The sequence below is a fragment of the Neofelis nebulosa genome, chromosome 9 (genome assembly GCF_028018385.1).
Source record: "Neofelis nebulosa isolate mNeoNeb1 chromosome 9, mNeoNeb1.pri, whole genome shotgun sequence".
In the NCBI taxonomy this organism is placed as follows: Eukaryota; Metazoa; Chordata; class Mammalia; order Carnivora; family Felidae; genus Neofelis; species Neofelis nebulosa.
In genome coordinates, this window is record NC_080790.1 from 21243679 (window position 1) to 21257278 (window position 13600).

General features: G+C 50.4%; 1 protein-coding gene and 1 long non-coding RNA gene across 9 annotated transcripts in view; one reads left to right on the forward strand and one right to left on the reverse strand.

Annotated features, from left to right (window-relative positions):
• OTOF (otoferlin) overlaps nt 1-13600 on the reverse strand; it is a 93705-nt gene that overhangs the window by 31028 nt on the left and 49077 nt on the right. For all 8 annotated transcript variants that reach the window (XR_009248280.1, XM_058682781.1, XM_058682780.1 and 5 more), the window contains 4 exons: nt 10107-10180; nt 8352-8478; nt 7828-7882; nt 1869-2000 (listed from right to left, as the gene is read on the reverse strand). Coding sequence is in view for 7 of the 8 variants with exons in the window: in XM_058682781.1 (XP_058538764.1) it covers nt 1869-2000; nt 7828-7882; nt 8352-8478; nt 10107-10180 (388 nt within the window). In the remaining variant the exon portion in view is untranslated. The remainder of the gene's footprint in view (nt 1-1868; nt 2001-7827; nt 7883-8351; nt 8479-10106; nt 10181-13600) is intronic.
• On the forward strand, nt 10066-12976 carry LOC131484496 (uncharacterized). The gene is made up of 2 exons (XR_009248281.1): nt 10066-10270; nt 11886-12976. It is a non-coding gene; the product is annotated as an uncharacterized LOC131484496 (long non-coding RNA).

Genomic DNA, 13600 nt, shown 5'->3' on the forward strand with positions numbered 1-13600 from the left:
AGATGCCAGTGACTTGGACCAGATGTGCCCATGGAGAAGGGGTCTTGGCCTGGTCTTGGAACAGTCAGGCTGTTCTAGGAGGGCAATGGCCGTGAGCCTCCCTCCACATGAAGACAGGTCTCGAGCTGGGCAGGAGGCAAAGGCTAGGCCAGCTGTCTCAGAGCTGTGTCAGCCCCAGCAGAGCGAGCTAGCCAAGCTAAAACCAGAATTTTGCACTCTCTGAGTGGTCTTGTGGTCATATTCCTTGTGTTTCCCGAGCATATTTCCCTTGTCTAACCACCTAGAAGTCTGCTAAGTCGTGCTGATTGTTCTCATGTCCCTCCCTTGCGTTCAGTGGAGTCAAAGGAAGCTTCCTGCCAACTCGGAGAATTAGCCAGAAGTAGTACACCTCTGGGACCAGGGATATTTTTCAATGAAGAGGAACATGGCATAGGACAAGAAGCAAAAGAAAAGAAAGCCCCACTTTGGGACCAGGAGGAATCACGGGAAGATCATTTGCAGTGGTGGTTCTCAACGGGGGCGATGGGGCGGGACATTTGGCAAGGCCTGGAGACCGGTGGGGGTTGCCACTGGCATCGAGTGGGTAGGAGCCAGGGATGCCGCTCGACATCCCACCATTCACAGTCCAGCCCCTTATACCAAAAACTGGCCCCAAATGTCCTCAGTGATGAGTTTGAGAAACGCTGGTTTAGAGGAAACAGAAATTAAATCAGAGCTACCTGGGTTTGTGAAAAAGAACAAACGTGATGGCGAACAAATTTAAGATTCACGTGAGCGGAAGGAATAGTCTTGGTGCATATAAACATGGAGTTTGGGAAACCGTTTCTAGGCTAGAAGTAGGCGGTGGCCTGTTCAGGCAAAAACTGTCATCTTTGCAGCCCCTGCGTTGCCAGGCATGGGCTTGAAGCGCAGCACATATTCAGCAATGTTTGGTTCTTTCCTCAGGGCGGGGGTGGGGGGGGCGGGGAGGGAGTAACCATCTGCAAAGTGTTACCCAATGCTTCCAGAGACACGCCAGGCTCTGGGCTGGGCCACAGTGATGCAGGAGACCGGGAGCCTCCAGTCCACCAGGGACAGAGACACGAAGGACCAACCGCAATTCAGAGACATTATTGCCACAGAAGAAGAAGTGCATTGACTTCTGACCCAGAGAGTGCAAGGAGGACCACTCCACGGCAAGGACACTTGGCCTGGGCTCTGGAGGGAGTAGGAGTTTGCTGGGGACACACAGAGTGGGGCGAGCAGCTCTGTTTTCTTGGGACGGAGGAAGCAAGCTGGACGAAACACGAGGTGTGCGGGGCGGGTGCAAGGTGAGTCCCTGAGTCAGCCAAACGTGGCTTTGCCACATCATATAACCATGGAAGGCCAGGGGCACCTGTCTCTGTATCCATTAGAGGCTTTTCCAGTGAGGGATGTGCCCTGATGTAAGATCAGAGATGTGGAGGCAGAATTTCCTGACTCCTGGGAAGGTGGCTACGTGGGGCTGGGGGCTGGGCATTTCCTGAGCACTGATGTCCCAGCCGTGCGGGCCTGTGGGCTTTTTCTCTCTCATGCCCTAAGAGTCAAGGCCAGTGCTCTGGAAGGATCCCCACAGAGGTTCAGGCACCATGGAGGCAGCCCGGCAGACAGGGTGACTCTGGCCCTTAGCATCTGGGCAAGGACTTTCTTCAGGACCTTCAATGTCCCCTCGTGTAAAATGGGCTTAATGGGTTGTAACAGCACGGGCCACCCCCTTGCTGGTAGCCCTTCGTGCCCCTTGACTCCCAGCTGCTTCTAATGGGCCTGGGTTGGGGGCGGTGGCTGGACCCCAGCCTCCTGCTACATTTAGGGAAGTCTCATCCCCCCACCCAGGGCCACGGGGCACTGACCTCATTATAGTAGGGGCAGTTAGTGGACTCCTTCATGGATGTGTACTTCTTGTCGTCGCCCACCTCCACGCACACCACGGGGTCCATGTTCAAGCCCACGAGCTGCCGAGCCTCAATCACAGTGATGCTGACCTTAGGGCGGGAGAGGGGGAGGCCAGAGGTAAGCCGCGTGAGCCTTGCCGCTCATCCTCCTGGAGTCGGGGCCCAGGAGCAGGGAGCCAACAACGGACTTGGGTTCCAGCCTGAACACTGTCTCTAATCTGCTGCGGATCCCGGGCTCTTTTCCCCACTAAGCCTCAGTGTCTTCATTTATAAGGAAGGGTGTGGGCTGGATAGGCTGGAAGTGTGTGTTGTAATTACCAGCGGGGAGGAGGAAGGCGCTGGTTAAAAACCAGGGTCTCTGGTGTCCCTGCCAAACTCCAGGCCGGCCCAATCCAACCTTGGGCAGTGGAACCAGGCATCAGTATTTTGAAAGCTTGCAGGGATTTCAAGTGTTCCCCCAGCCTCCAGGGCTCCACCGCCTAGAAGGCTGCAAACCACTCCCTGGGTTTCATGTGCTCAGGGATTAAGCTTTCTATGTCTTCATTGATGTGCCTTTAATTTCCTGCCCCAGCATCTCTCATTTTAAGATTGCAGGCCTCTGAGAGTGCTTTGTGTTTCTGGAATTCCCCCCCACCCCCACCCCCTTTCCACATTCCTGGTTTCCCCCTTTTGTTTAATCTCTTTGGGAACCTGAGCCACCTTTGCTGGCTTGATGCTGTGTGTTTTGTGGGTTCTGTGTCTTTTCAGGGGGCGTCCAGCTCCCTGGAATCTTACGTCTATGCTGGGAAGCCCTTTTTAAGTTGTTCATTCATTCAACAAGTGTTCATGTTCTGCACTGTTTGTGCAGAGCCTGATGTGGGGCTTGATCTCACGAATTGTGAGATCATGACCCGAACTAAAGTCAGGAGTCGGACGCTTCACCGACTGAGTCACCTAGGTGCCCCGTGAACCTTCATTTTAAGCCATCAGTTCTTGCTTTGGATTTGGAGGTGTCAGTCCCCATTGGGGTGGCCATGACAAAATAGAAAGAGACACAGGTTTGGGTTGGCTGGGCTGGCATTCAGCCCCAGACCTTATACATGACCAAGGGTGAGAGGAGGCACCCGTGCAGGCTCACGGAGTAAGCTCTAAGTGGAAACACCATCCATCCACAAAGTTGGGTGAAGGTTAATTGAGATAATGTGTGTCACAGAGCCTCATAAACAAGCTCTAGAAAATATGAGCTATTGTTATAAATGGCTTCTCAAAGTCTCCCAAATAGGTAGGGTCCTGTAGATGCTTACGATCGTTCCGTTTGACTCTCTCGAACTTGCGTGTCAACAAAACAGCCTGGGCTAAGCTAGTGTTAGCATTTACCTCAGCTCACTCCTCCAGTGAAACTGTGGGCCTTACTTTTTACACTTCTCATCTTGGAGATTTGGTATTTCAATCGTTGTGCTTCGATACAACTTCTAAATACGATTTTAGTCAAGAAAATCATGTTCCCGTTTCATAAAAAAACTGTAACCATGAAAATGATCCACTGTATCCATCAAAGGCTTAAAAATATTCCAAGGGCCAAGAAGAATCCATACATCAAAACTAACGATGTTAAGAAAAATAAAAACTTCAGTGCCAATGAGAACATTGCCAAGAAAGTATACAGAACTGGAGACTGAATATTTACTAATTGAAGCAACACTTGAACTACGAAAGTAAGCATTTATATTTGGAACTTGAAGTGCCAAAGGCAATGAAGCTCAGACTCCAGAGCTCTGGAGAAGTTTAATAATTACCATTTCTTCAGGGAGCTAAAAAGGAAATATAGCTAATCAACTTAGCTCTGGGAAGTCGCCTGTGAAGAGAGTAGGCAGGCACTATAAGTCCGTCTGGAATATTCTTGCACAGTAGTTTATAAGGTTTTAACCTCTATGAAAGTTTGTATGCCAAAGGCTTAAAAAAAAAATCTCATTAGATTTTCCCACAATTAACCCCCTCCATTAAAAAATAAAAACACTTTCTGTAACTCAAGACTGGAAAGTAGACAGACACAGTTTTGGCATAATAAGGCAGTAAGATATGCCATCAAGAGATTAACCTTCCCAATGTGAGCAGTTGGTTAGTTTTTATGGTTTTTATCCAGAGGCCCAGGCGTGATGCCAGCGTTTTTGCCCTCTCCTCCTTCTCAGGACCCAAAGTTTCCACCTTCTTCTACTGAGCAAAGCCAACAATGGTAAGCAACCCTGGTTGGAGCTCTGACACCCAGGAGGGAAAGGGTGGGGAGGGGAGGAGGGCAGAGGGTTGAAAGGAGCAAAGGGTGGGGGCGTGGGAAGAGAAGGGCTCCAGAAGGTGCTCTTCTGTAGCTGAGGGGTGGCCCTGCAGGGAACCCTGAAACCATTGAGGTTACTGTATGGCGTTGGTGGGGGAGGGGAGTGTTATTCCTGCTGCATCCCCATCCCCCACCTGGGGCTCTATGGGGGGGGAGGGGCATATGTCACTTGGACTTGAAATTTAAAACAAATTTTGAATTAGTCAGTCAGAGAAAGACAAATGTCATACGACTTCACTCATACGAGGACTTTAAGAGACAAAACAGATGACCATAAGGGAAGGGACACAAAAATAATATAAAAACAGGGAGGGGGACAAAACAAAAGAGGCTCATAAATATGGAGAACAAACTGAGGGTTATGGGAGGGGTGGTGGGAGGGGGGATGGGCTAAATGGGTCAGGGCATCAAGGAACCTACTCCTGAAATCATTGTTGCACTAGATGCTAACTAACTTGGATGTAAGTTAAAAATTAATTAATTAAAAATAAATAAAACAAATAAAACAAATTTTGAGGGAGGGGATTGGCCATCCTTTCCTTCCATTCTCCAATCATCAGCAGAGGACTTGATTTTTCCAGGGTAGAAGATGAGAAGGCAAATAGACCCATGAAGGGCCTGACTGATCAGCTGTTCGGGGAGACTCTTGGTAATTGCCTATTCAGCCCTCTCCTTCCAAGATAAGGGGCCTAATCCCCAGGTGGCTTCATGAGGTTGTCACAAGGAACAGTGCTGAGTGTAAACCTATACCTCTGTCCTGGAAGAACCCAAGAGTCATGGTGCTCTGTGACCTGCTTCCAAGGGATCCGATTGTGCCGCAAGAACATCGGGGGGGGAGCTGGAGATAGCAGGTGGCAGGCCCGTGAGAGCCGCCCTTCTGAAACACCCTTTGCCTTTTCTCATCTCCAGATGGCTGAGATGGGACATCACCAGATATGCATTTTGAGAAGATCAGTCCAGTGGTGGCATAGAGGTTGGAGTGGAGGAGGCATTATGAGGGTGGGGAGATCAGACAGGAAGTGGGTGCAATATTGCAGTTGAGGCTGGGGTTGAGGGTCAGCGGCAGGGAGATGATACAGAGGTGAGAATCTATTAGGTCTTGGCGCCCAGAAGAGAGGGCAGGGAACACACTCAGGACCCCATGACCCACCGAGAACATGTCTGCTAAGTGCTCAGATTTGCTCACTCTGGTGGGGGAAACTGCATATTCGCTGGGATGAGAATGTGGCTTCTCGCCTTGGAGATGCCAATAATCAGGAAAGGGTTTGCACATTACATACATTCTAACCAGAAGAAACAAAGGGGATGGGTATGCCATGGCCTTTTGCCTGTTCCCAGTCCTCGGGGTCCTTCCCAGATCTGAGTTCATCTAAGTCCCTCTCCTCCCACCAGCCGGGTGTGCTTTCTCAGGTCTTTCTAACTGGGCAAAGCCAAGTTCTCCAGAGAGTGACATTCCTTTGGTAGGTTTTCTTGCTTTCTACATTGTATTTATTGGAAGTAAGAATAAATCCACGCTCGTACCCTCAGAGCGCTCTGTCCAAGTGTGTCGATACTTATTGTTGAGATGTGAACGAGCCTGTCAGAAAATGCTGTGTTACTCGGTTAAATACGACAACTGTTCTGTTCAATTCAGGATGTTTGCAAAGTCTTTAGCGGGGGAAAGTGGGGTCCACTTAATAAAGGTCTCTGTCAGGAAGCAGTTTGAAAGAGCTTTGAAAACAAGCAGTAGGTAGTGAGCCAAAGATGAATGGGGGGGGGGGGACCAGAGGGGGTGACTGTCCAAGAGGCTCAATTAGAAAGAAATTAGTCACTCGGACTGCTTCAGTTGGACACCCTTGCACTTGAACCCTGAGTTGACCTTTGAATAACTGTGTGACCTAGGGTAAGCTCCTTACTCTCCTTGTGCCTCAGTTTCTCACCTATGAAATGTAGTAATACTTATATTTAGGAAGTTGTAAGAATTATATTAACTTAAATGGAAAACACACACACACAGACACACACACACAGTTCCTAGCATAGTACCTGTAAGCCTTCTAGAAAATAACAATTATATTAACCATTTTCTATGTGCCTTTACGTGGCAGGCCGGTGACACTGTAAAGGAAACAGAATCTTGAAATACAAAGACAAACAGATCTTTGTCCTTTGGAATTTTCCTGTTCTCAGAAAACAGAGGAGCAGAGCCCTGGGCCCAGCCCCCTAGAAAAACCTTCACACGTCTTACAATATTCTGTGTTTGGGTTTTGGTGGAGAGGTGAGGGGGCAGCATTTCCCAAATCTCCAAGGAGCCCAGTGGCTTGAGGCTGTCTAAACCACAGGGCCAGGGCCAGGGTCACTTGACACTGCTTGGGGCTAATTTTCAAGCACCTGGAAAGATGGCCACCAACTGGTTGAAAACAAACTGAAGCGAGGATTAAGGGAGACAAGGTGTGTCCTTGAGAAAACATGACCAGATGCACCTGATACAAAGACAGATACCTCCTCGTCCTTTATATCATCACCTGAACGAGGTGGCCGCGGGGCTGTCGCCTTCAAGAAGGGGTGGTGTGCATAGGGTCGGGGAGATGAGCATTCAGAGATAAAGCTCTAACCTGGGAGAGGAGGCTCACTCTGATTCTGGGCCCGGGTTCTGACACTTTGGGCAGGCACTACAGTGGTAGCCAGGCGGGGTCTCCTAAAGGCTGTTTCCTCTGACCAGTGAGCACACTCACTCAGTCCTAGGAATGCCCAGGCCTCTGACCCATAACTGGGTCTTGTTAGACCCCAAGTGAAGGGTCTAGAGCAATGGGTCGTCCATGGGCCCTTCTGGTTTCCAGCTTATAAATAAGTACGAAGTGCTTCTGGCTTGTACGTTAGTCCATCGTGGACTGTGTTAGTGTAACTGAGTATCTCAGGCTCTGATCAACTCCGCAAGAAGAAACAAAATTGGGGGTGTGGCCCTGCAAAGCCCATGATCAGGCCCCAGGCCTGGAGGGCTGTACTGGGGTTCAGACGCCCTGTGTGGCCTTCTCTCAACAGCTCAGCCCTGCTCGTGACACATCCTGCCTGCACTGTGGCCACATTAACAATCCTACAGCTTCAAATTTCTCCCTATCTCAGTCATTTTGTCTCCAGTTCTAGAAACATACAAACAGAAACATTAAGTGTTAATTTCAGAGACCAGAGAAGAAAAAGAAAAAAAAAAAAAACCCACCCACATTCTCACCATCTATGGATAACCAGGATTGACATTACATTACTTCTGGCATTACAAATAATGGAAACAACAATTTTAAAAAGCACATCAAAAAATCTTTCTTCAGAGACGTATATGATAGATAGTGGTGCCCCTTGGTCTTTTCAGGGTGTTTCCAGGTCCCTCCAACTTGATGAAGTCCAGTGCTGGACACAAAGTCCTCTGCATAAGCAGAATTCTCAAGCTCTTTAGGTTTGTACCTCTCTAGTTCCGAGTGCCTCCCGGAAACGAGCTTCGTTTGGGAACTTACACTGAGCTTGTGGTTCTCTGTGACCCTCAGATCCATGCATCCAGAGTCTATAATGCACGCCTGGCCAGAACCACCCACTGGAGTGGAGTCTCAGAGCGATGCCTCTAGTTGCCCCGCCTACCTGGTAATCCACGGGCCGCCCAGCGCCTGGCACCATCTTAATGTCTGGCTTGGATCTGAGGAGGAGAAGGTACCGTCAGGCCCGGTGTAAGGGGATTGCTTGCAGGGGAGGAGGAGGGCACTGGCACTGGTTGGACCTTGGCGAAGGGCAGAGGACAGAATCATGGTATTTGTGTACTCCAAGACTGTCCAAAAGAACGGGGATTAATTGTTTTCAGAGGCCCCAACAGAGAGGATTAATGGCACAGTGACGGAGAGATAGACAGTAGGTCAATAGGTTCAGATGTGTGCGGGGCAGCTCTGTGATCCCCCTTGGCCCACAGGTGTGCAATGACTTGGGAGCAGCCTCCTGCCTTTGTAGGAACAGCGGAGTGAGAGACATCCGGGAAAAGAAGAAAGGGGCAGGGTTAGGAAGAAGCCGCCCAGGGACCCCGGTTCTTCCCCATCCGAATTCCACACGCGGCAAGCTGGGTCCTGCCTGAACAGGCGGAGGCGGTTTGGGCTGCGGGACTCCCGTGTGCTCACCGTTTGTTGGAGACATTGGTGGTGAGAGCTGTGACAGAGGCCAGAGACACAGAGTCAGGGTCCAGCCCATCCCCCAGCCGAACGGCCAAGCGGTCAAGGTCTTCCATCTCCAGCACGGCCGGTTCATCTGCAGAAGAAAGGCCATTAGGTGGGCTGGATGGTGGAACAAGTGACTGTCTTTCCCCTTGCGCTTTGCTATCCAGGAAGCTAACAGTCAATTTCCAGGCTTCCTTGGCAGTATCTGCTTAGAATGTATGGCCTGTTTATCCGCAGTGTTTCCCACCTGATCTTGATCTTTGATTTTAATTGATATTATATCTAGTTTCGCTTTTTAAAAATTTTTTTTAATTTTTTTAAAGATTTTTTTTTTAAAGTTTATTTATTTCAGCCATCTGTACACCCAACCTAAGGCTCAAACTCACGACCCTGAGATCAAGGGCTGTATGTATGCTCTCCTAATTGAGCCAGCCAGGTACCCCTAGTCTTGCTTTTGTATTTTGATTGAATGTAACTCTTGTTGTGTATTTCTTACATAAGCACTGAATACCCTTTGTGGAAGAAGGGGAGGGGCAATAAAAAATTCATACTTATGTACCTTTCAAACGATGGCTACTGTTTATCAAGAGGCTACTCTATGCCAGGCACAATGTCAGGCACTTCGTGCACATATCTCCTGTCCTCATATCCATGTCCTGTCAAGATAGGCACTACTCTCACGTCACAGATTGGGAAACTGAAGCTTAAGAAGTAACTCATCCATGTAAAATAGCTGATGGAATTCAGACCCTAACGCTGCGCTGAGGTGTAATATCCAATGAGATGAAGAATTGACCATACTGAGCAACCACGGAAGAATGGTAAGTTTGGGCCTCAGCCAGCAACCATACCCTCTCCAGTCTGAAGGAGAAGGGCACCGCTAGAATTGGCATGGAGGCAAGAGGGAGAGAGATGCTGGGGCCAGTGGGCCACCCAGGGGATGCTAAGGGGGGAAGCCAGGAGCTCTGAAGGAGGGCAGGTGATCAACAGACTTGGGTGGGAAAGCTCCACATTGCTTCCTTATCTGATCCAATTCTCTCCCGTCTTCTCCCGGTCCCCAACCCTCCCCCCCCCCCCCCCCCGCCTCCTTTCTAACAGCTGTCTTGCCCTCCCCCCAGGCTGCTGCTCCCGTGGCACCAGGGCCACCGGTCACTTCAGCCTTCCAGGCTCCACCCTGCCTCTCTCCCCCAGGGCTTTCCCTGCAGCCTTGTGAGAAGGCATGGGGAAAGACAGGGCAGTGAGTCTTGCCACTGGGTAAGCGGTCCTGGGACGCTGGTTTTTCCCCAGAAATAGGGAATTGGCCAAGCCACTTTCGTTTTTTTGTTTTGTTTTTTTGTTTTGTTTTGTTTTTTGTTATTCCCTTCTCTAATGAACAATCTCTAGGCTTCTGTGTGCAGGAAAAAAGGTGGAAGGGGGGTGGGGAGCAGAGAGGGCAGGAGGAGCCTTTCAAACACAGGCCCACCAGAGAGTACTGCTAAATTCTAGACCAGTGGTGATGCCCTTCCCACCCTTTGTGCCAGGAGCGCCCCCTTCCTGAAGACCACCCTCAGGGCCCGGCTGTGCCGGCAGCCAATGGGAGGCTAGGGCCCACCTAAGCGACCTCGCCGGCCAATCGCAGGCGAGCCTGCTGGGGCGCTGCCCGCGGAGGGGAGGGGTTTGGTCTCCGTCAGGTGCGCAGAGATGGCCCGGGGGTTGGCCTGGCTGGGGGTGCGTCTGTACCTTGTCTTTGGGGTTCCTCCTTGTGGGACCGGTTCTTGCCGAGCTTCATGGCGGAGAACACACTTCTCCCAGCTCTGTGAGGCGAGCCGCCAGAATGAGATGGAGGGAGATGGACGCCGGGAGGAAGACACACAAACACAGGAGAGCAAAACCCGAGACAACACGTAAGAGAAAGGGAACTTCATACTCCAGCCCCTCACGTACCAGTCCTGAGATAGCGTGGGGGCCAACCTTTCTAAAGCAGGAGCCACGAGGGGGAATTAGGGCAGAGAGGAGACCCCACTGCTTCCTTCTTTCTCATGCCTCCACACCACTGAAGAGCGGGTCAGGGCCCAGGGATCAGAGAAGGTGATCTTGGGCTGGAAAGAACGACTTTGAGTGGAGCCCTCCCGGGTCCTGGGCTGTCCTCAGCTCCCTCAGTCCAGTCTCAGAGCTCTGAGTTCCACCATGCCTCCGAGCTCGTCTTCCTCGTCCGTGCACCCCACCTCAGCTGGTCGGGAAGAAAGCCAGATGACCAGAGACAAAGCATCAGGACAGACAGACAGGAACAGGATCAGAGGGGCAGAGGCCAAGGAGGAGGTCTGAGATGTGGTTGAAGCTAGCTGCTCAGTTCTCAAATGGCCCTGGTGTGCAACTCCTGCCTTGTCTTTCCCAATCTCTCCGCACCCTCAGATTCTGTTCGGTCCCCAGCGAAAAGGAAGAGATGGGCCCTTTCCCATCTATCTTTGGTGCTGGCTTCCACCCCTTCTGCCTGTCCCTGCTCACTGCGGAATCCCCCCCCTCACCCCCCACTTCAACCAACCCCCAGGAACATATGGCAAACTCCATAGTTCCTACCTCTTTCTCTGGCTTGGTGTGGCCTTGTGCCCCCAGATGAAGGGCCTCGCAGTCAGGGGGGCTGAGGGAAGGGGGCAGGGGTCGTCAGTGTCCCTTCAGTGATGTCCCTGCAGCTGAGCCCGTGATCCCTGGTGCCAGGAGGGACCCGGAGTAGGATCAGCAGGGGGTAAAGTGCAGTATTCCATTACCCCATCAATATTGCATGAGCTGGATACCTGACTCTCTCTTCCCATTCTCCCTCCTCCTGGGTGTGGCCCTGTCATCATGTGGGCTCAGGGGAGGCCAGGGCAGACTCAAACTCTGAGCTCACCTACAACAGAGCCCATCCACCTTTGGGTCATGCGTTTATCTCCCCGTGGAGGCTTGACTTTGGTTCCCAAGATCCCCTGGGTAATGGGTATCCCAAGATAATGGGTAATGGGTATCCCAAGATACCCATTATTCTGGGTAACGTGAGGTTGGGCAAAACCTTTCTGTCCTTGTAGGGATGGCCTAAAAGCCTCAAGCCCCTCTACTCAAGGTTGGGGCCAATCTTATTCCCCCAAATCTGGCCCCACCTTAATCCCGGGCCTTTCTTTCCTCTTTGCTCTCTTTACTTCCGGGCAAGACATAGAGGGCTGTGAGTCTGTATCCCAGTGAAAGAGCAGTCAAGAACCTTTCCATGGGCAGCAGCTCACAGTTTAGGAAACACTAGTGTGTTCATGGCTTCCTAAAAAGCCATGAGGTGGGTCAAGGAAGACTGAGGTAACACTGATGTGTCTATACCGGCCAGCGTCGTGTTGTCTGGAACATAATAATGGAGGAGAAGGGAAAGAAAGTATCTCCCCTTCTAATAAGGGGAGGTATCTATACATATGCCAACACGGCATTATATAATTTTTTCTTGAGCAACTACTATGGGCCAAAGCCTTTTCCAGATGTTTACTCATTTCATCTTCATAGCGATCCTGGGAGGGACATACGCTTCTCTTCATTCAACCCAAGAAGAGACTGAGGCTCAGAGCTAGAGTTGAAGCACACTGCTCCTGCCCCCTCTGCCAGAACGGCTACGTCTTGAGTCCTGTGGGATTGCACTTCTCTGTCAGTGGCGATCCCATCCTGACCGTTCGGAACTTCAGTGAAAAGTTCCCAGGGCCTGCACTTGTAGGTGTACGTATGGGCCGCGTGCCAACGCAGTGTGCAGATGGGGGTGCCATCTGTGAAGAGCCCCACAGACGGTGCCCAGGCTTACAGAGAAGGCGCTCACTCACAAATGGTCTTAGCATCAACGCATTTGGGAAGAGGCTGCTGTGAAAGTTAATGACTGGTAATGAAACATCACACAGGTCAATGACTTGCGGCTTTCTGACGCTGGTCCCGAGGACCCACCCAAGTGGAAAAGGGCCTGGGGCTTCCCCTGGGCAGTTATGGCCCTTGATTTTGAAAGTCACTTTATTTCTTAAAACAAACGTATTTGGAAGCAGAGATTGAGACTTTAAAAAAAAAACAACTATACTATCCTACAATTCTCTCCCTGAAATCAATCAAAGGAGAAGCCCCTCTTCCCAGACCCTGCCTCACTAACCATCTCCGGTGGACAGGTATACAGGCGGTACTCCTGTGTGCCTGGGGGTATCTCAAAATGAAGATTTATCCCTTAATGAAAAATGTGGAACGTGTAGGGTGAATGTAATGTCCAGAATTCGTACGAATTTTGTTCTTCAGTTCATCTGGACAGTGTGCACTAGAGCGTGATGGCCTCAGCTCTCCCTGCCCTTTGGAATTTTCTGGTCGATGACACATCAGAAGTTGACCATAGAAACAGTCTCTTCTGCCTAGTGCTGCACCGCTTCCCAGAAACGGCGTGCCTGCTTCTCTCGGCCAAGGGTAAAGGTTAGTTTTGAAATAAATGTTAATTTAGTCAGGGATGTTCGAAGATCATCGGCTTGTATCAAAGACTTAGATTTCCAAAATGTGTAATTCTTTGATGAGGTTGCTGGTACGCAGGGGTCCTGAGTGTTTGTTCTTGTTTTTAAATAAAATGCGGCAGCTGGCCTGAGTTCTTCAATAACTAAAAATATAATGTGGTGAGAAACAGACAAAGAAAACAAGCCAATAATCAACTCAGTGAAAAAATGCTTTGCCACCAAGTGGCTCCTTACTCCTGGCTTCAGGGAAGCAGAAGCAGGAGCCAGGGAAGGTGGGCCTCTTAGGGCCCTCTGGGGATTTCCGGTCCCGCTTGGGCTTCCCCATTGCTGGATTCGCTGCAGTCAGAATGATACGCACCCACAAGTTAGACCACTCTTTCCCTCTAGAGAAAAGATTTTAAGGTTAGTTCACTTATTTGTAAATTCTGTCTTCATTTATGGATCTGATGGTTTCATTGCTGGTTCCACGGCTCAGATCTAGAAGGATGTCGTGGTTGGGGTCCTAAGAGGGAGCTTGGTATTCAGAATGACTTGGGAACATTGGCCGAACTAAATTTAGTGAGCTGGGCGTGACATTAACTCAGGTCTGTGTATTCTTCTGGAGGCTGTGACTTAGGGGCTGTGCCTGACGATCTGAGACTGCCTTCAATCAGAACAACCCAGGCTCACTAGCTCAGGCCTCAGCTAATCAGGAGAAACTCCTGCCTAAGAGAAAAGGGGTCTATGGTGCTTTGCATTGTTTAAACAGCC